The sequence below is a fragment of the Podarcis pityusensis genome, assembly GCF_964106645.2.
Source record: "Podarcis pityusensis genome assembly, chromosome: 13".
Taxonomy (NCBI): Eukaryota; Metazoa; Chordata; class Lepidosauria; order Squamata; family Lacertidae; genus Podarcis; species Podarcis pityusensis.
This window is the reverse complement of record NC_138038.1, coordinates 49159133-49181235: the sequence shown is the minus strand read 5'-3', so window position 1 is coordinate 49181235 and position 22103 is coordinate 49159133. Positions and strand designations below refer to the sequence as shown.

The following is a 22103-nucleotide window of genomic DNA, read 5'->3' as shown; positions in this document are numbered from 1 at the left end:
TAGGAAGGCTCTCTTTCCCCACAACGCTGGTCGGCCACTCCTGCCTCTGGTGTGGGGGAATGGACTTTCCGTCCATAGAAGATTCCAGAAACCATGGGACCAGCGTGCTGTGGGATTTCTTAGGATGGTTCAGAAATTGGGGGGTGGGGGCTACGAGGTCTAGAAAGAGTGGCTACCTTTGCCTCAGGCTATGAAGCCGTTTTCTGAGGTCATATTTCGGCAGGTCCTCCTATTTCTCCGGAGGCCAGCAGCCCTAGATCAAAAAAACCCCATGGTGTATTTGTTTCACAGAATACCAGCCTCATCAACCAGAAAAAGAAGATGGAGTCCGACCTGTCCCAGCTGCAGACGGAGGTGGAGGAGGCAATTCAGGAGTGCAGGAACGCTGAGGAGAAGGCCAAGAAGGCCATCACGGACGTGAGTGGAATGAGAGATGCGCTCTTCTTCTCCATGGAAGCAGTGGCTCCAACCTGGAAGGGTTCCTTATGAACATGGAAACCTGCCTCAAACCATTGGTCCATTGAGCTCAGTGTTGTCTACACTGACCGGCAGGGTTTAGACAGATGTGAAGCATTTGCTACTAAGGTTATTTAGGAGGAGCTGCCTCAACTGCACAGTACAACACGGGCAGGTGACCCGCGGCCCTGACCTCATTATGTGCGGCCCCCAACACCTCCCAAAAGTTGATCCATCTTCCCTTCCTTCCTGTTAACGTCCTTGCTTTTCCTAGGTTCTTCCTAGTGTGCTTCCTCCCCTTTCTGTGTAGTTTCAAAACAGCTGGAAAGCGCAGTGCTTTATTTGATTAAAATAACTTGATGGGATCTTTTAAAAAAAACTATTCCCCGTTTTATATGGCAAAGGTTTATTTTGGCCCATCATTCTGAGAACAAACGCATAGATTTCAGTCATCTGTGTGCACGTCCGCTGAAGCACACTAAAGTCAGAAAGGAATTTTGTTCATTTGCTGTAGTTCTGTTGTATAGCTACTTACCTGAGAGTAGCAACATTTAACTCAGTGGCGCTTCGTTCTGAGTTGAATTTTCGCAGGACCAGGAATTCTAATCTGAGGTAGCCATGGTGAAAATTGAAGCAGAGCTGGTTTTTTTCTTTTCTTTTTCTGGATTAATTAAAAACAAACAAACCTATTTTCGTTGCTGGCTTCACCCACCAGCAGTTCTGCCCACTGCCAGCATGCGGATTCCTTAAGGAATGCAGCCCTGACAGAAAAAAATGTTGCCCCCCCCACCCAGAACACTGTGTTCTTCTCCCACTAGTAGAACCATATTTAATGGGGATAATGAGAGCATATCCCAGAATTCACTTTTTCCTTTGATTTATTGAGAGGAGGAAGGAGCCATCCTCTCTGTGGTGGAAAATGAGGAGAGGCCTGTTAGTCACATTGACAGAATACAGTGTTACGTCCGTTTTCGAACGCAATCTGTTCTGGAAGACCGTTCGAGTTCTGAAATGTTCGAAAACCGAAAACTCAATAGCCGACAGCTAGGCCTCAGTATCTTGCATTCAGTGGAAGCCGCATAGCATGTTCGACTTCCAAGCATGGCTGTCAACTTTTCCCTTTTCTTGCAAGGAATCCTGTTTGGAATAAGGGAATTTCCCTTTAAAAAACGTTGACAGCTACGCTTCTGAGGCGTGTTTGAAAACTGAAGTATTTACTTCTGGGTTTACGGCGTTCGTAAACCGAAATGTTCATCAACGGAGACGTTCGAAAACTGAGGTACCACTGTAAGTGGTTCAGGGATATAAAGAGGAGTATGGGCTCCTGTCCCCATCACCTCCTCCCCTCAGGATTTTTAAGGCCTGTGTTGGGTTTGCCAGACTGAGGTAATTCTCTGCGTTCTCTCTGCTTCCTCCAGGCGGCCATGATGGCGGAGGAGCTGAAGAAGGAGCAGGACACCAGCGCTCACCTGGAGAGGATGAAGAAGAACATGGAGCAGACCATCAAGGACCTGCAGCTGCGGCTGGACGAGGCGGAACAGCTGGCCCTGAAGGGCGGCAAGAAGCAGCTGCAGAAGCTGGAGGCCCGAGTGCGGGAGCTGGAGAACGAGCTGGAGATGGAGCAGAAGCGCAATGCTGAGAATGTCAAGGGCATGCGCAAGTGCGAGAGGCGCATCAAGGAGCTCACCTACCAGGTGCGGGGGCTCACAGACCTCCTTTCTATGTAGAACAGCATCTAGCCAAGCCAAGATCGAACATGGTTCAATCTAACCGCATTCCCAGCAAGCAGCCTCCAGAACACATTGTCAGTGCCATCTCGAGCCCAGCTCAGCCTCTCCCCCACCCCGAATGCTAGTGGCTTGGCTCAGGGATCTGGAAAGATCTAGAATCAGGATGGCGATCTCGCCAAGCTTAAGATCACCTAATCGAACTGGTGGCTTACAAAATCTAATGAAGAGCTGTGTTGCTCTGTGATATTTGAATAACAGGGAGAGTTGAAACTAGTTGAGAATTCAGAGGTACAGTGGTACCTTGGGTTAATTACTTAATTCGTTCCGGAGGTCCGTTCTTAACCTGAAACTGTTCTTAACCTCAAGCACCACTTTAGCTAATGGGACCTCCTGCTGCTGCCGTGCCGCCGGAGCACGATTTCTGTTCTCATCCTGAAGGAAAGTTCTTAACCCGAGGTAGTATTTCTGGGTTAGCAGAATCTGTAACCTGAAGCGTATGTAACCTGAGGTACCACTGTAATATCTTCTCCTGAAAATGAAAATGCAGGTGTGTTGCACTGAAAATGTACACCTGACATGAATTAATACATGTAACTTATTAGGTCAGCCAGATGTTGCAGGAGACAGGTGGATCTGTTTAGGAATGGCTTCTGGAACCAAGCATGGTTTTTTGAGTAAATTCTAAAGAGGAAAAATGTCTCTGGAACAGTGAACTCAATAGTGCCCCCTCACCAGATACAACCACACACAGTGTGGAGATCAAAATACTGATATCTCTATTAGGAATTCAGAGTTCTGATGCGATGGCTGTCAGTGGAGCTTCAAAACATGTCCACCATCTTTTAAGTCTAGCACGGTCCAGAAGGAATTAAGACTCACAGCTGTGACAGGAGAAGGCAGGACTGCCCAGTGACAAAGGGGAAGATGGCAGCCTCGCATTCCACATTTGGGAGCAGCAAACTTGCTTAGGGGGCACGGAGTGAGCTAGCTTTGGGTTCTCCGGGGGTATGGCTGCTGACTTACTGCCACCGCTGCCAGCATCTTCTATTCAAATGTGATTTTGGTTTTAAACGCAGTGTAAGGTAGTCTCTATGGGAGTACAGTGGTACCTCGGGTTAAGTACTTAATTCGTTCCAGTGGTCTGTTCTTAACCTGAAGCACCACTTTAGCTAATGGGGCCTCCCACTGCTGCTGCCGCACCGCCGGAGCACGATTTCTGTTCTCATCCTGAAGCAAAGTTCTTAACCCGAGATACTATTTCTGGGTTAGCGGAGTCTGTAACCTGAAGCGTATGTAACCTGAAGTGTATGTAACCCGAGGTACCACTGTATATTGTATTTAATTATGGGGTATCAGAGTTTTTAGGGGGCTAACCAGGCTGGGATAGCTGGGATAGCAGGCTTGTTAGTTTTTGAATGTCTGATGTAGATTTTTTCGATTTTGTTGTTCTGTATGGGGCAATGACAATAAAGATTATCGTATCTGCCACCTGAGGCAAGTGCTGATTGCTGCCTAATGGTAAGGCCAGCTCTAGGATGCAATGCGAGCAGGAACGAAAGTCATTTAGGAATGGATGTATGGGGGAAGAATCAGTTCTGGGTGAGCCCAGCAGGGAAAGGAAACTAAGAAGGCCTGTTTCAGTTTTTGAAAACCTAAGAAAACCTTGTTTCAGTTTTTTAATAGTTTGGTAGCCGTCTACGGCTGCTGGGTAAAGTTTGTTCCTTCTAATCCAGCCTCCGTGGACCATTTGCAGTCCTGCAAATACTACATGGGAGGTGGCAAATCTGTTGGCAGTGTCAGTTTCCTTCTTCAGCTGTGTGGATGCTAAATAACCTGCCTGTCTCTCCTTTCTTTCATTTTGTGTTGTAGACGGAGGAGGACCGGAAAAACCTCGTCCGTCTCCAAGATCTGGTGGATAAACTCCAGTTGAAAGTCAAGGCTTACAAGAGGCAGGCTGAAGAAGCGGTAAGCATGCAACCTTCGGGGCTAGCGTCCTTCAGCCCTGGGTCGTCGTCCCCAGACGGTGATGGACTACAACTCCCATCAGCCCTAGCCAGTTTAGCCGACGGTCAGTGATGATGGAAGATGTAGTCAAAGCAACATCTGGGGGACTCAAGGCTGAGGAACACTCTCCTAGGCTCCCTCTGCCTCCTTGACACCTGGGAGAACTCGTCATGACCTGCCTCCTACATGGCCCACCTAGGAACACAGAAAACTGTCTTATACTGGTATTGAGATCAGTAATGCCTGCAATTTCTGGCAGCAGCTCTCAAGGGTTTCAGACAAGCGTCTCTGCCAGCCCACCCAGAGATGCTGAGGATTGAACCCTGAGCACAAGGCAGGTGCTCTAACCACTAAGCTCTGCATCCACTCCTCGCTTCTCCATTCCCCGTCATTATCCCCATTTACGTTCCTCAATAAATGGGCCTGCGGGTGAGCATTTTGCGGTCACTGTAGGCGACCGCCAAGAGCACTTCCATCTTCCCCAGATTCCCCCCTCGCGCTACACGCACTCAGAAGTATTATCTTATTTCTTGTTTACGCCTCTCCCCACCCCGTCCCCGCCGACAGGGCAGCCGAACGGAAAAAAATGACAACAGAAGCAAATGAAAATCCAATATCCAATTCCATTAGAATCAGAACTTGTAAGCGGCGTAAAATCAAATAAAACCACATGTCAGCAGGATGTAAAATGACAAGATTAAAAACAGCCAGACTGTTAAAATCAACCGTCACCTGCTTTAATGCCTGATGGGGGGAGAAAAGGAAAAAAAGGAAAGAGGTTTTTGTTTTGTTTCTGTTAGTTGGTCAGGACAGAGGTGGTTTTTAACAATCTTTCCAGAGGAGGAAATCCCATTCTAGGGGCGCCCATGCCGATAAGGCCCTGCTCCTCCTTTGATGTCTGTCTCAAAGTTCTGACAGATAGGAGGAGCGAGGCTCATCCAAGGGTCTTTATTGTAGGGCCAGGGTAGGCAACATTTTTATTTCCCCGTTGAGGGCTGAATTCCCTTGAGGATAATGCATCAGGGGCTGCAGATTGGCAGTGGGCGGGGCTATGACAACAGTGGGCAGAGCTGGAGAAAAATGGGGCGGGGCCTCCCCTTCCATCCCTTTCCCTCCCTCTTTCTCCTCATCCAGCAACCTGCAGGGACAGGGTTTCTCCCTACCTGCGATTCCAGCAGCTGGCAATACTGTCTGTGACAGCGGAGGTAGTACCTAAGACTTTCGTCTCCGGTAGACGCAGATAGCCTTACCCGCCGTGAATTTTCCAGTTCTCTTCTAAATGTTGGAAATCATGCCTTTATCAGGAGAAACTGGCCACTCTCCAGGCACCCGGCTTGATCTCCTGTTGACCTCCCTGTCTGCATTCCCCAGCAGGATACAGGCTAGGTCGCGATAGGCGATCCTTCTCAGCGTGAGAAGAACACACCCCTCTTTCCTGCTCCCCCGGGCAGGGGAAAGAGATAGACAGAGACGTATTTACATGCCTTTATTTCTGTCTTTGCAGCGTTACAAAAAACATGACTGCTCTCTTCAAGCTTCAGCAGTCGAGAGAGAACAAACACTTCCTGTCCAGCTCATATTACACTCTGAGCTAATTCCGGTGCCCTCTGCACTGTGAATTGACTGTCCCTCTGTTTCCCACGGAACAGTCCCAACATTCCCATTATGTGCTGTTTTCAGGCTAGCAGCTCGCGGCTGCATTGCTTCAATATCGTAACACTAAAGCCATCCAAGTTGTTGGCTGCTGCTAACCCCTTGTGGCAGGGAGTTCCGCAGTCTGCACCGTGCAAAGAAGGTTCTTTTGTTTTGTCTCGCATCTCCCAACATTCAGCTTCGTTCGATGCCCCCTGGTAGGACGAACTAGCTTTAATACACCACCCCATTGTGATTTCACCCCATCTCTTTCTCTGCCCCACTAATGCAGGAGGAGCAGGCCAACAGCAACCTGGCCAAGTTCCGGAAGGTTCAGCACGAGCTGGATGAGGCCGAGGAGCGGGCGGACATCGCCGAGTCCCAAGTCAACAAGTTGAGGGCCAAGAGCCGTGATATTGGGGCAAAGGTGAGAAACCTCTGGTGCCTTATCGCTCCTCTCCAACTCCTATAATTTCAGTTTCTTCCCCCCCTCCCACCTGATATCTGCATTTCTCTGCTGACTCCTCCTTCCTCTCTCCCTGTCCCCTTGCAGAAAGGTCTGAACGAGGAGTAACTCCTTTTGAAGATCAGACGCCCCCCATCCTCGAATCACACGTGTACCCCCAGCTCCACACCTGAAAGGCAGTGGAGGACGCTTCCCCCCCGCTCTGTATATCAGCACAGCCCCCAAAATGTAGAATAAAGGCTATCAAACAGCTATTGCGTTCCGTGTGTCTCCGTACGTGTCAGGGGCTATTTGCCAGAGTGGTATATGATATAAAGGCTTGCAGGGTACAGAGGTACCTCGGGTTACATACGCTTCAGGTTACATATGCTTCGGGTTACAGACTCCGCTAACCCAGAAATAGTGCTTCAGGTTAAGAACTTTGCTTCAGGATGAGAACAGAAATCGTGCTCCGGCGGCAGCACGACAGCAGCGGGAGGCCCCATTAGCTAAAGTGGTGCTTCAGGTTAAGAACAGTTTCAGGTTAAGAACGGACCTCCGGAACGAATTAAGTACTTAACCCGAGGTACCACTGTACATGCGAATGAATGCCAGTTGCTGGAGGCAAGCCAAGAGAGAAGGCGTTTTGCTAAATCACTGTGCTAGAGCTAGAGGAGCCTTTTGGTCTGGTGCTGCAAGATCCCTTAAATAAAACCAAACTGCGAGCTGCAATAAAATGTTGCAGCATGAAGTGCTCCAGCTCTGTCCTCCAACCAGCTGAGCTCCACCGCCCTGCCCCGGAAACACCATTCCATTCACTCTTCCCCTGGTTTTCTTTTTGCTTCATTTCCCAGCAGATATTTGGTTATTAGTGGCCACAAAGTCTGCCCAGTCCTCCCTGAGTTTTTCTTTTTAGGGATTACTTCCTCTTTAGTAGTCCTCCCCCCTAAAGATTTTCTGTTGTCCTTCTGCAAATTTGCGGTTCTCCCTAAACATGATGGTACTGCCTGGGTTTTTTTGTGTGTGTGGTATTGTTTGGGCTTCAGAAACAATGGCACTCATAGCCTAAACATCAGAATTATAAGGAATAATCATGATTTTACTAAGCATTTAGTGGCATGAAAGGTGCATTGCTGCCTAATAATAATAATAATAATAATAATAATAATAATAATAATTGTACCCCGCTCATCTGGCTGGGTTTCCCCAGAGTACAAGGGGGTGAAGATCTGTGCTCTGAGGAAAAGAGAAAATCTCTGGGCTCATCCAGACAACCTGTTTATACCCCATTCCTCCTGTTTTTTTCTTGCACAAAGCTTACACAGCTGTCAGGCTATTCCCGGTTTTTACTGAGTGTTGCTTCTGATCTGTTTGCGGGGTATTTATATGTATTCCCATCCATCATTTGTTCCCCCCACACTTTCCAACGTATGTTCCCATCACTGCAAGAAGCCCTCTCTCTTTTTAAGAGGATTTGTGGCACTAGGGGGACAGAGCCCTTAAATCCATCTTAATTGTGCAAACCCGAGTTTCCGGAAATGTGTCTGAATCTCTCCATGCAAAATGCAGCCTGGAGACGCCCTCTCTGTTGCATCCCTGGTCCTCTCAGGACAGCACCCTCGACCAACCCCTTCTCCCTGGGGGAGCCTGCCTCTCCACTGATGCAGAAGCACCAAATTCACAGTAAAAGGCAAAGTTCCCTTTTGTCCAAAGTACCCAGAGTTGGCGTTTTGCCCACTTTTCTGGCAGTATCTCAAGCCCCTTCCTGAACAACGGCTGCCACCTTGTGGCTTTCACCTGTTACTGGCTAATTGGGCCTAATCTCTTTCCTTGTAAGGAAGAGAGATTTGCTAAAACGATGCTTTTGAATTCTGGTGCTGGAGGAGACTCTTGAGAGTCCCATGGACTGCAAGAAGATAAAACCTCTCCATTCTTAAGGAAATCAGCCCTGAGTGCTCACTGGAAGGACAGATCCTGAAGCTGAGGCTCCAAGACTTTGGCCACCTCATGAGAAGAGAAGACTCCCGGAAAAGACCCTGATGTTGGGAAAGATGGAGGGCACAAGGAGAAGGGGACGACGGAGGACGAGATGGTGGGACAGTGTTCTCAAAGCTACCAGCATGATTTTGACCAAACTGCGGGAGGCAGTGGAAGACAGGAGTGCCTGGCGTGCTCTGGTCCATGGGTCACGAAGAGTTGGACACGACTAAACGACTAAACAACAACAACAGGGTCACAATCACACCATACAGAATTCCGGGAGCTGTAGTTTGTTAAAGGCGCTGTAGTTTGTTGGGGGGCCTCTTCCCCTCCTAGAGCTGCAATTAGCAAAGTGGTCCCTCTTCCTAAGGGACTCTGGGAACTGTAGCTCTGTGAGGGGAATGAGGGGTCTCCAAGCTGCTCTCAGCACCCTTAACAAACTACAGTTCCCAGAATTATTGGGGGGGGGGGAGAGAGCCATGACAGTTTAAAGTATCATAGCGCTTTAAATGTATAGCACGAATGTGGCCTGAATTCTACTCAAAGTTAGACCCATTGGAATCCACGGACCTTAGTCATGTTCATTTTTTTTAGTGGATTTACTCAGTGGGGCACTAATATTGGTTATAACCCTGACTCTGAGGCTCAGCTTTCAATTAAATTTGTGTGTTGTGTGTCACTAAAAAGTCCTGAATTGATTTACAGTGGTACCTCAGGTTACATACGCTTCAGGTCACAGACTCCACTAACCCAGAAATAGTACCTTGGGTTAAGAACTTTGCTTCAGGATGAGAACAGAAATCGTGCTCCGGCGGCACGGCAGCAGCAGGAGGCCCCATTAGCTAAAGTGGTGCTTCAGGTTAAGAACAGTTTCAGGTTAAGAACGGACCTCCAGAATGAATTAAGTACTTAACCCGAAGTACCACTGTACAAGCAAGTAAAAAAGAATAATGCAGAAATTAAAAAAGATCTAACGGTAGAATTGTGGCAGCCCCTAAATTGTGGAATTCCCTCCTCCAAGTGGTGTGTTTTGCATCATTATATAGTCTCCCTCAAATGCTGAAAGCACACATTCTTTACCCTCCCTGGACTTGGATATCTAAGATTTAGATTTTCTTTGCAATTGTTTTAAGCTCTGGACTGTAACTCTGGGACCTTAAAGCAAAAGGTGGGTAAGAAATCAGATAACTGATAATTTCAGGTGCACTATTTGAATGTCTAGAGCAGGCGTCGGCAAGGCTTACTGGGCATGGACCGGATCACTCCTGCGGAGAACTTCCGTGGGCCGGACTAGTGCAGCGCGACGCCAGAAATCACATCTGCGCATGTCTGTGGCGCCGGAAATCGCTTCTGCGCTGAAATATACTCAGAGTTGAGTGTGGATTTCATGCTCTTTATTCAGCTCATAGTAGTGAGGAATGAAATTCTCCCAAAATATCTGCTTTATATACATTATTTACACAATGGGCTGCACCTGATTGGCTAATTCCTGGATTCTCCTGTAGGCCTATCAGGTTGCGGATTCACTTCCACCTGGAGCTGGATTGGGTGGCTCCTGCCGACCAATCATACTGCTGCATTGTTCTAGGACAAATCAGACTGCTGCATTTTGGATCCTATTGTTCTAGGACCAATCAGACTGCTGCATTTGGATCCTATTCAACTCAGTACATAACATGCACAGAAGCGATTTCCGGAGCCACGGAAGAGTCCCTGCGTGCCGGTTTAGCGCAGCGTGGGGGGACTCGCCAAGAAGGCGGCTCAGTTTGGGGGCAGCTCATGGGCTGCTTCTGGCCCATGGGCCTTAGGTTGCCAACCTCTGATCTAGAGCAGGGTTCCGAAGGCCAGTCTTGGCCTTCCAGGACACCCCGTTTGGCCCACAAGGCATTTCTCCCCAAATTACATCCACCCACCAGCCGATGTCAGCTGAGGACAGGGTGGAATCTAGCAGGAAACAGGCTGGCTCAGAAGAGGCAGCAGACATTATTATCTTAAAAATTGTGTACTGCTCATCTAGGGTCACAGAGTGGTTCGTATCACAATAATAGAAAATGAGAATGCAAAGTACATAATAAAACAGAAACAATCTGCAAGCACAATTAAAAGGCCATAGCATGTTAATCAGCCAAAGGCCTGGTTAGAGAGAAATGTTTACGCCTGGCGCCTAAAGAGATGTAATGAAGACGCCAGATGAGCCCCTCTGGGGACAGTTAAAAGCGAAACTAAACTCTGCAAAACTCCCCGTCCTGGTCTTATGGGGATACCTGGTGCATTGGTCCTCAGCATCCCAAGGATCACAGATTTAATCCCTACTTGTCAGCTGATTAACGGGGGTTAAATCCTGCTCAGCCCAGCATTCCTCTTTGAGCTAGGGAGGCTCAGGCAGGAGCCTGACAAGGCTGCCAGGAAGCCCTTTGGTGAAAGCGCTTCCAAGCAGTTTGGCATTCCTGATTGACCCTCCGAAAACAGCAGCTGTGGGGCTTTGCGAGAGCCCTTTGCAAAAGCGCTTTCAAGCAGCCCGGCGTTCCTCTCTGAGCCTCGGTTCTCAGAGCTTCAGGCGGGAGCAGTGGGTGAATGAGTTTTGCAGCCAAGCGACACCCAGAGACCCACAAGTGCCCCACCCCAGCTATAAACCTGCGCCTGTGATTCCTGCAGTGCTTTGCCCCCAAGCCACAGCCCTTTGTGCAGAAAGCCTATAAGTCCCATGCTGTATCCAAAGCACAGATAAATAATAGATTGGTGCCAGCCTTGTGACAGCAGATATAGCCTTTCGCCAAATCACAGAGGTGGAAGGGTCTCAAAGGCCATTTAGCCTAGCCTTGTTGGCCAACACAGGAAATCCTCTGCAAGGTGCGCCTTCTGCTTAAAAAACTCAGTGAAGAACACCACCACCTTCCAACGCAGTCTGGGTGGAGAGGGACATTTATGTGCACTTCTATTCTGAGGATGCTGGGAACTGGAACTCTCTGAGGGGTGAACTACAGTTCTCTCTCGCCACAGTCATAATGGATGTTGACCTTTCACACACCTGGCGAACTACAACTCCCATCAGCCCCCAAAAGCATGGCCAATGGCCAGGGTTGATGGGAGTTGTAGTTCGGGAATAACTGAAAGGCCAAAGGTTCCCCGCCCTTAGTGGGTTGATTGTACCAGTTGTAATCAGCTTAATTAGTCAGTGAAATCTGCACGTATTCACAGCAAAATGAACACAGAAGTCCCCCCCTTCTCTCACGATAGTTGAACTTGCTGTAAAGTTTGGTAGCAGTAGATTCAGGACCGACAAAGCGGTTGCTTCACACACAACCCTCCCCCCCCCCAAATTAACTTGCAGAACTGCCTGCCACATGAAACTGGTGGTGGGTGCTAGCATGGGCATCTTTTGAAGGGGATTAGGCAAATTCATGGACTACAGGTGTGCTGATGGCTGTTATCCACGATAGCTAGCTAGAATAACTTCCATGTTTAGACGCAGTGTGCCTCTGAATTGTCTGTAGGACGAGGGTGGCGCTGTGGGTTAAACTACAGAGCCTAGCACTTGCCGATCAGAAGGTTGGTGGTTCAAATCCCCGCGACGGGGTGAGCTCCCATTGCTCGGTCCCTGCTCTTGCCAACCTAGCAGTTCGAAAGCACATCAAAGTGCAAGTAGATAAATAGGTACCGCTCCGGCGGGAAGGTAAACAGCATTTCCGTGCGCTGCTCTGGTTCGCCAGAAGTGGCTTAGTCATGCTGGCCACATGACCCGGAAGCTGTACACCGGCTCCCTTGGCCAATAAAGCGAGATGAGCGCCTCAACCCCAGAGTCGGTCACGACTGGACCTAATGGTCAGGGGTCCCTTTTTACCTCTGAATTTCAGTTTCAGGGGTGCAACAGCAGGGGAGGACCCCGCTTGTGTGCATCCCGGAGGCATCCGATCTGCCCCAGTGAAAAGAAAAATGCAACCTTTGATCTAGCAGGACCCTGATATGAACAAAAAACAGGCACCCTCTTAGAAGACACATTATTTTAAGACAGGCACTGCTATTCACAGCTCTTTCAAACATTTGCATTCAAAACAATTCACACTTTTCTTTTTTTAAAAATCAGATGCTAAGTTTGTCAAGTATCATAGCTATCTGTACTGTTCCTGTAAGGGTTGCGATGTTTGTATCTATATATTTTTGTTTGTGCTGAGAATTGAAACCATGAAAATAGAAATAAAAAACAGCTGCTTGGTTAATCCAGGGCATCCCCCCCCTTTAATCGATCCAAATGACAATCAATCAATCAATCAATCAATCAGATTGAAGGAATAAACTGAATAATGGAATAAGCTAGCTTCACTGACTGTCTGGGAAAGTCCTGATTTGGGGAGTCTCAGGAGAGAGAACTGGAGGTTTTTCCCCAATGTAAATGAGAATCGCCATCCTGTTTCACACCCAGCAGAAAATTCCCATAGAAAAATTTGTTGGGGATGCAAAAGGAAAGCAGAGGGGGTGTCAGCTGCTGAACAAAAGGCAGATTAAAATATGCATATGTGCAAATGAGATTAAACCAGGCTGGTAGGTGCCTAAAAGGGATCAGAGGCATTAAGCCCAATATTCAGGGAGATTAGAAGAGATGAAAGCACGCAGATGTATAGATTAGGCTGCCTTACGCCGGATCCCTTGATTAAACTGATTAAAATAGGTCAGCACTATTAAAATAGACTTGGGAGGATTAGAAGGGGGCTATTGATAGATATTGTTTTTAACAACAACACCAAAAAAAACACACCCAGGACGAAGCCATTCCTGGGCAAGTCGATCTGACTTCCTGAAACAGCTACGAAAATTGCACTGAAACATTCCTCTCTGGGAAAATGTCCAGGCAGTTCCTTGCATCCTGGAGCAGCCCTGTTTCTGCAAGCGAGAAGGGGTGCCTTTGGGATCTTTGCTCCGAGAAAGAAAATGGCAAGCAAAGTGGGTGCATTTTCCTGGACTTACCTCAGCCATCCAAGCAGTGTTTGTCGTACTCCTTCAGGATACTGTGGGGACGCGGGCGGTTCCTTGGTCTTGCCGAACGGCTGTGTGGCCTAGTTTTCCCTCACCGGTGCTGCCATCTTTACCTCCACCTGCCGAGAGTCAACAATGAGGTCCCTTCCCACGAAGGACGGGCCTTCTCCTGCTTTCTCCACCCTCTCAGGTTGCAGGGAATTGGACTAGATGACTTGTGGGGTCCCTTCCAACTCTATGATTGTTGTTACGGGACTTATGGTCTCTGTGTGTGGTTTGGGAGCTGCACGGTCAGGGGAAAAACAATGCTGTCCAGGGTTGTAAAGACTGCGGAGAGAATAATTGGGTGCACTCTTCCCACCTTGGATCAAATCTATGCTTCCAGGTGCCATAAGAAAGCTGCAGAGATAGCGCAGGATAGTGCGCACCCCGGAAATGATCTCTTTCAGCTTCTGCCTTCTGGAAGAAGGTACAGGGTTATAAAGACTAGGACTAGCCGCCTGAGAAACAGTTTCTACCCAAATGCGATCTTGGTTTTAAACACATTGTAAGGAGCCTAGGAGGATGCGGATGGCGGGAGCCTAGGACTTGCCGATCAGAAGGTTGGTGGTTCGAATCCCCGCGACAGGGTGAGCTCCCATTGCTCGGTCCCTGCTCCTGCCAACCTAGCAGTTTGAAAGCACATCAAAGTGCAAGTAGATAAACAGGCACCACTCCAGCGGGAAGGTAAACGGCGTTTCCGTGCGCTGCTCTGGTTCACCAGAAGCGGCTTAGTCATGCTGGCCACGTGACCTGGAAGCTGTATGCCGGCTCCCTCGGCCAATAAAGCGAGATGAGCACCGCAACCCCAGAGTTGGCCATGACTGGACCTAATGGTCAGGGGTCCCTTTACCTTTAAGGAGCCTAGGACTTGCTGATCAGAAGATCGGTGGTTCAAATCCCTGCAACAGGGTGAGCTCCTGTTGCTTGGTCCCTGCTCCTGCCAACCTAGCAGTTTGAAAGCACATCAAAGTACAAGTAGATAAATAGGTACCACTCTGGTGGGAAGGTAAACGGCATTTCCATGCGCTGCTCTGGTTCGACAGAAGCAGCTTAGTCATGCTGGCCACATGACCTGGAAGCTGTACGCCGGCTCCCTCGGCCAATAAAGCGAGATGAGTGTCGCAACCCCAGAGTCGGCCACGACTGGACCTAATGGTCAGGGGTCCCTTTACTTTTACCTTTAAGGAGTCTGTATGGGAGTATATTGTATTTAAAAATGGGGTATCAGAGTTTTTAGGGTGCTCACCAGGTTGGGACAGCTGGGATAGCAGGCTTGTTGGTTTTTGAATGTCTGATGTAGATTTTTCAATTTCGTTGTTCTGTATGGGACAATGACAATAAAGGTTATCGTATCATCGTATCGTATTGTACCCGGTGGGAGGGAGCTTTCGGGGAACTCCCTGTTCAAAACTGCCTCCAAGCAGCTCCCCAGGAAGACACCTTGGTTATAAATGCAGACATCATTAACTTCAGGCAGAAAGATAACAGCCTAATCACAACACACATTTAATGTCCACTTAAAAGTGCATTAAAACATTGATCAGCACCAACAGGATAATGAATCTGAATTTCCCAGCACCATCTCCTTAACCGGCGTTGTTGCTCTCTTAAAGTGCCTATAGACAACCGGGAATGGAGCTATTTTCCTGGCCCGTGTGATAAACTGCTCTGTGTAGCTCCAAAGCTTGCCTCTCTTGCAAGCTTCATACACCCACTCTTCTTTCTCTCTCTCTGTGTCTCTCTCCCCAGCAAGCTGAGCATCTTGTGGGGAATGGAAAATAAAGGGAGCCCAAAATATTCCCTCTTTGCACCGAAATGCCTCTTTTCCCCAATAGAAAATCTCTACGCCGTGGTCCAAGATGAATGCTACTGAGTAAGTTCAATACAGATATATTGTCAAAAGAACTGGTCTTGTGTATGGTCTCGGCAGCTCAAATAGTCATTGCAATTCAACGGAAAACAACCCAGAATCTTACCACTCTGGAATATAGCAATAATGGAGAAAACGGCTCATAATTTGAGATTTCAACAGGACACTTTTTATATCATTTGGCATTCCTTTATTGCACATGCACAGGCACCATCATTTTCAAGACAAACCTCATCACAAGCCCAGAAAAATTGGAATTACGCTTGACAATCAAATCATGCCGATATTCTTTACTTGCATTTTTCCCAAATTTGACCCATGCACAACTCATTCTACCCTGCTTTATAGTTTTGCCTCTCATCTTTTGATTTCCATCTACGGTTTTGTATATGTTACACAAGGAAATAAAAATACATTTACAGAAAATGGAAATCTCTGCGCCTCCCCAGCCCAGCCCAGCCCAAATGTACAGCTTGATACATTTCTAGTATGCAAAAGTACCTGGTGGTCTGAGGGCTCCAGAACTCAATATCCCGTTGCCTCTTCTTGCTTGGGATTAATCTGACAGAGGAGGGGATGCTGCCCTGGCTGGCGAGGGGAGGGTCTTAGGTCATGGGGAGGGAGGGGCAGGAGACAGCTGTGAGCCGGAAGAAAAGTGGGGAGCAATGTACTTGTCAGTCCTCTGCCTATTAATCTGCACCAGCTCCGAACTGGTTCAGCCCCATGGAATCCTATGACTCCCATCTTGTTTTGTCAGTTTATTTATTTCTCTACAAAATACAGTACTTACTTTGCACGTAAATAATAACCCATGCTCTGTACTTTTGCTTTTTATAGGGTTTTTTAAACATATCATTTCCAACAATCATTTAACATTAATTTCTCTATTACTTTTAATTATCATTAACTAATAACTCTCTTCATAGTCTTTCTTGCAATATTTCGAGTAGTCCTCCTTACAGAACTTCTTGCAGTCCTACTAGCGTAATCTGTTAATTACAATTGCTTTTCAAATAGTTCAAATATTTATTCCAGCCTTCTAAGAATCTCTGGTCCCGCAGGTTTTGAATCCTTCCTGTTAATTTATCTCATTCTGCATAGTCCATTAATTTCACCCGCCATTCTTCTTTCGTCGGTAATTCTTCTTGCTTCCATTTTTGTGCCAATAATATTCTTGCTGCCGTCATTGCATATAAAAACAGCTTAAAACATGCTCTGCACTTTTGCAACAAAGATGGAGCAAGCTTGTTTTCTCCCGCTCCGGAGGGCAGGACTCAAACCAACACCTTCAAATGGCAAGAAAGGAGATTCTGACTCAACATCAGGAAGAACTTTCAGGTGGCAAGAGCTGTTCAACCCTTGGGAAGTGTTGGACTCTGCTTCCTTGTAGGGTTTTGTTTTGTTTTTGTATATAATTTTGATTAAATTTTCTGTATTACAACTTAAGATACTCGTTTTACCTCCTTAAGTTATCAGTGACTTCCCTTCTTCTCTTTCCATGGTTCATTTTACATATCATAAATCCTGGCATGTTTTACAAAAACCAGACCTTTCAGTATTCCATTATTGCATCCATCAAAACTGTTGAATTTACCATATCTTAATACTACCAGTGTTTTCAGCTGTACACAGTTATTTCCCATATATTCAATAAACATTTTCCAATCTTCTCTAAACGTATGTTCTTCCTGTTCTCTCATTCCGAATGTTAAGTCTGCAAGCTGTGTACATTCTGTCAACTTAAGTTGCCATTCTTCTTTAGTTGGGACCTCACTCGTTTTCCAATTTTGGGCTAACAAAACATGGGCCGCAGTAGTGGCATACATAAATAACCTTTTTTTGACAGCTGGGGATTTCAGTCTGAGTTATCCCCAACAGACAGAACTCTGGTTGTTCTTTTTAAAGTACTTTAAAACATTTTTTTCAATTCGTTATGGATCATTTCCCAATACTCTTTTACCCTTTTGCAAGTTCTCCTTCAAAGAACAACACGCTGTAAACTTCAAGTCACTTTTCCAACGTTTCCCCCAGAGGTTAACCTTCCTTGGAGGTTTCTAAGCAGAGGCCGGGTGGCCATCTGCCATGGGCGCTTTAGCTGAGATTCCTGAATTACAGGGGGTTGGATTAGACCAGGGGTCAGCCAACTTACTGCGCCTCGGGCCGGTGTCTCCAGCCCCGATCACGCGGCGGGCCGGAAGGCAGGGAAACGTGTGCCCATACATGTGCGCACATGCTATTTCCGGCACACTTCCAGGTCGGAGGAGCACCGGAAATAGCTTGTGCGCATGTGCACGGGCCTCCTCCGACCCGGATGTGCACCGGAAATAACGCTTGCGTATGCGCAAATAACGCTTGCACATGAGCACAAGCTATTTCCGGTGCTCCTCCAACCTGGAAGTGGGCAGCGGCGCAGCGCAGCACTGGTGAGAGCGGGCGGCGGCAGCGGGTGGCGGGGGTCACCACGGGCCAGATAAACGAGTCCCTCGGGCCTTATCCGGCCCACGGGCTTTAGTTTGGGGACCCCTGGATTAGACGACTCTTGGGGTCCCTTCCAAGTCTGTGAGTCTATGAACAGAAAGTGGCTTACCTGCAGACGGAGTGCTTACTGGCTGGAAAGGGCAGCAAGGTGAAAAGTGCGGAGACCCCCCCCATTTACAAAATTCATAACCTGAGCTCGTGCCCACTTAGTTTCCTCCTTCCTAAGACATATTATTCTCTCTTCCTCCCCTCTATGTGTGGCTCCTTCATCAGGAACGTGTTCTTAAGTGCCCTTTGCTATATCTTGCGGTGTCCTGGGCCCCAGGGGCATCTGCCGGAGCTCTCTAGGCGGCAAGTCTGGCGCATTCAATACCTATAGTTGCAAAGGTTCGAAATGATTTGATGTTCCATGCCGTGCCATGATGTTCTCAGAGTCTTTGCGTCTAGCAGGTGCTCTAAATCTGAGAATTAAAACAAGGGCAACCCAACCCCCCCTCCTCCACTCCTCCCTCTGAAAGACAGTTGTCTCTCTCTCACCCAGCCCCCTGCTGACCCTCGTCTCTTGTGGGTTTGGGGCCTGGCTTAGAAGGCGTCAGGCAAGCTGATGCGAGGGATGAGAGGAAAACCAGAAGAGCCCAGCTGGATCAGAAACCCATGACCCATCGAGACCAGGATCCCGTTCTCACTGACTAGATTAAGGTTGCCAGATGTCCCCGTTTCCCGGGGACAGTCCCCGGATTTACAAATCAGTCCCCTGACAAAATCCATCTATTTAGTAGGAAGTTGAAAAGTGTCCCAGGATTCACTGAAAAAAATCAGGTAACCTTAGACTAGATGCCCACAGGAAACCTGCAAGTGGGACCCGGGCACAAGAGCATTTTAAAATTTGTAATTAAATTTGTATACCACCCTATACCCGCAGGTCTCAGGGGTTCACAAGATAGAATTGCAACAGCATAAAACGCATAATAAAAACAAGAACAAGAACAATCCAACAATCCCACACCTACCCAACACATTTTAAAAGGGCGTTGGTTGGATGTCAATCAGCCAAAGGACTGGTTAAAGAGGAACGTTTTTTGCCTGGCACCTAAAGGCATATAATTTTCACTTTCTGCGGTTTCCAGCAACTGGAACCATTCAGAACCATTGCTGCCTCTGACCATGGATATTCAATAAACACACGAGACGTAATCGGCTGTGTTCCTAGATAAATAAGGTATACTATTCATTGCATCAAACTGAAGTAACTCATAAAGTTCAACAAACGAACAAAGCAGAAGACCCAGTGGATCAGATCATTCTTCAGTCAGTTCATGCATAAGGTCCATCCATGTAATGGTGTCTATTCCATCTGTCTGGGTCCATTTTGCCTTATTTATCTAGGAACACAGCCGATTACGTCTGTGTTCCTAGATAAATAATAGTGCCCCACCTATATGACTGAGTTGCCCCAGCCACTCTGGGCGGCTTCCAACGTATATAAAAACGTAATAAAACATTAGACATTTTAAAAAAACAAAACCCTTCCCTCTACAGGGCTGCCTTCAGATGTCTTCTAAAACTTGTCTAGTTACTTATCTCCTTGGCTTGCAGGGGTCGCCTAACTCCATACCTTCCAACATTTCTCCGGTGAAAATAGAGACGTCCAAAGGAAAAGCGGGACATTCTTGGATCAAATGAGAAACCGGAACGGCTTCTTTAAATCTGGGGCTGTCCCTGGAAATTAGGGGCACTTGGAGGGTCTGGTAAAAGAGATCAGCAGAACTGGAATAAAGGTGGGATGTCGGAAGGCCCAGGCCCAAACTGAGAGACCCTGATGTATCTCAATGCATGCTGTGTGGGGCTATTTTTTTGTGGGTGGTGAGGATACTTGTCAGGGCTTGAGGATGGTTGTGGGGCACCGCTAGAGCAGGAAGAGGCAAGTATGGGGCAACTGAGCCTTCTGGTTCAGAGATAAGAGCTTGCCTCAGCCAAGCAAAGGAACGGAGTTCATGAGGTTGGGGGGCTGAGGGCCAGATTGGAGGAACAGAAGAGGGACCCGAGTTGTGGGTTTGGGGGCTCAGGACAGAAGGGGCCAGCAGAGACGGCTCTTGTTGTTGTTGTTTAGTCGTGTCCGACTCTTCGTGACCCCCTGGACCAGAGCACGCCAGGCACTTCTGTCTTCCACTGCCTCCCGCTGTTTGGTCAGACTCATGTTTGTAGCTTCGAGAACACTATCCAACCATCTTGTCCTCTGTCGTCCCCTTCTCCTTGGGCCCTCCATCTTTCCCAACATCAAGGTCTTTTCCAGGGAGTCTTCTCTTCTCGTGAGGTGGCCATAGTATTGGAGCCTCAGCTTCAGGATCTGTCCTTCCAGTGAGCACTCAGGGCTGATTTCCTTCTGAATGGATAGGTTTGATCTTCTTGCAGTCCATGGGACTCTCAAGAGTCTCCTCCAGCACCATAATTCAAAAGGATCCATTCTTCGGCGATCAGCCTTCTTTATGGTCCAGCTCTCACTTCCATACATCACTACTGGGAAAACCATAGCTTTTACTACACAGACCTTTGTTGGCAAGGTGATGCCTCTGCTTTTTGGAGACGGCTTGGTGAGAGCTAATTCCCCATAGCAGGGGACGGGGCACAGTTTTGGCAGCAGTGAAGTCAACTCAACCCAAATTCTGTTGCAGATGACATTAGGCTTGGGTTGCGCAGTTGCATCTCTGCACAACACCCTCTTTGTGCGTGTGTGCCCCCCCCTCCAAATCCCCGGAATCTCACACCTCTTCCTGGATAACAGTTGCACTCTTGTTTGGGTATCACCACTTTATACCAACTAAGTGGACATTATGTTCAGGGAACCGGGCCAAATTCAATTCCTCCAGCCTCTCTCCTGCGGATGCTTTTTCGCTAGCGCAGGAGGAGAGACAAAGGCCTCAAGATAATTAACTCTTCTCCCCCCCCCCCCCCACTGCAGCCACCCACCCCATAAGCTATCCCCTTCTTCTTTTTGTCTCGATATAAAAAGACCAGGATTCCAGAAAGCGAGCCAAGGCTGGGAAGCTGTCAACAGCAGCTGGGTGTGAAGAGAGATATTTGCCAGAGACAGGGAATGTAGCACTCCCAGATACCGACAGCAAGGATCCCAGCCTCTGACCCCTTTCTCCCCCACATCCAACCCCCAACTGACGTGTGGCTCTCTCAGTTTCAAACCCCCCCAAAACCCCCAAATATCCCAACTAAAAGAGACAGACGTCGGCAGACAGCTATGACTTTGCTAGAGCGACATCCCTGCGAGGGAGAGAAGGTTATGACATTTGGGACTTTCCTTTCCTTTTTATGTTTTTATTCATACTTTCCCAAGTTTTATACATTTCATTAGTTTCACAATTGATTTAACATTTCGCAGTTGGACTTCCTTCCCCCTCTTCCCGCAGATCCTTAATTTTAATTTTTAAAAAATATTTCCCTGCATATCCAAATTCATTAAATTTGCTCATTTAATTATCTGCTTTCAATATATACTTTTATGAATCTGCAGGTTATTACAATAACCCTGCCAATGTTTTTATCTGTTTACAATTTTTTCTTGTAAATATTCAATAAACCATTTCCATTCTTTTATAAAACGTTTGTTATCTTGATTTCTTATTCTTCCGGTAAGTTTCACCATTTCCACATATTCCATAAGTTTTTTGTATCCATTCTTCCTTTGCTGGGACTTCTGTTATTTCCATTTTGGGGCAAGTAGCATTCTTGCTACTGTAGTAGCATACAGTACATGAATAAATTTCTATAGAATTTAGGTAGTTCTGTCCCTATAATTTCCAAAAGAAAAGCTTCTGGGGGGTTTTTTGTGTGTGGTTTTTTTTTACAAAAGTTATTTTGGGCTTTCCTGTTGGAAAATGTTAGATGTTTTACTGTGTTAGATGTTTAATGTTAGATGTTTGGTTTGTTCGAAGCTGCCCAGAGTGGCTGGGGCGACCCAGTCAGATGAGCAGCATAAAAATAAAATATGAAATGAAATGAAATTCCTCTCTCACAATATTAGAGCTTGGTGGCATCCAGCAAAGCTAAATTTTGGAAGATTCAGGACAGGTGGAAGGAAAACTACGCAGCGCGTAACTGTGGAACTCCCTCCTGCAGGAGGTAGAGATGGCTACAAACTTGGATGGCTTTAAAATAGGATCGGACATAAAGAATGTTAGAGTGATGTTGGATTGAAAACAAGTGGCTTCCAGCTGTACAGGATTTAAAGTTATAGATAGATTAAGATTAAGGATTAGGATTAAAAAAGTTTAAGGAAATGGAAAACTTGGTTTTTAAGAGGTAAAATTTTAATGTTATATTATATTAAGATTAAAGATTGGGATTAAAAAAGAGGGAAAGAAATTGCTGGACAAAACAATTTGAACTGGAATACAAAAGAGGGAGGTATGAGGAGGTCCAGAAAATAAGTAAACTTAAAAATGGAGATGAAAAGGTGATATTGTTTTTAACTGTTTCTTTTTTC

General features: G+C 47.1%; 1 protein-coding gene across 2 annotated transcripts in view; it reads left to right on the top strand.

Annotated features, from left to right (window-relative positions):
* Nucleotides 1-6540, top strand: part of LOC308462192 (myosin-7) — a 39029-nt gene extending 32489 nt beyond the window's left edge. The window contains exons 36-40 of one of the 2 annotated variants that reach the window (XM_080979589.1): nucleotides 292-417; nucleotides 1875-2150; nucleotides 4056-4151; nucleotides 6115-6249; nucleotides 6376-6540. In XM_080979589.1, coding sequence (XP_080835715.1) covers nucleotides 292-417; nucleotides 1875-2150; nucleotides 4056-4151; nucleotides 6115-6249; nucleotides 6376-6396 — 654 coding nt within the window. In that variant the 3' untranslated portion in view covers nucleotides 6397-6540. Of the gene's footprint in view, nucleotides 1-291; nucleotides 418-1874; nucleotides 2151-4055; nucleotides 4152-6114; nucleotides 6264-6375 lie in introns of both variants that reach the window. The other variant, XM_080979590.1, reaches the window with a different exon arrangement.
* The last annotated feature ends 15563 nt before the right edge of the window (nucleotides 6541-22103 follow it).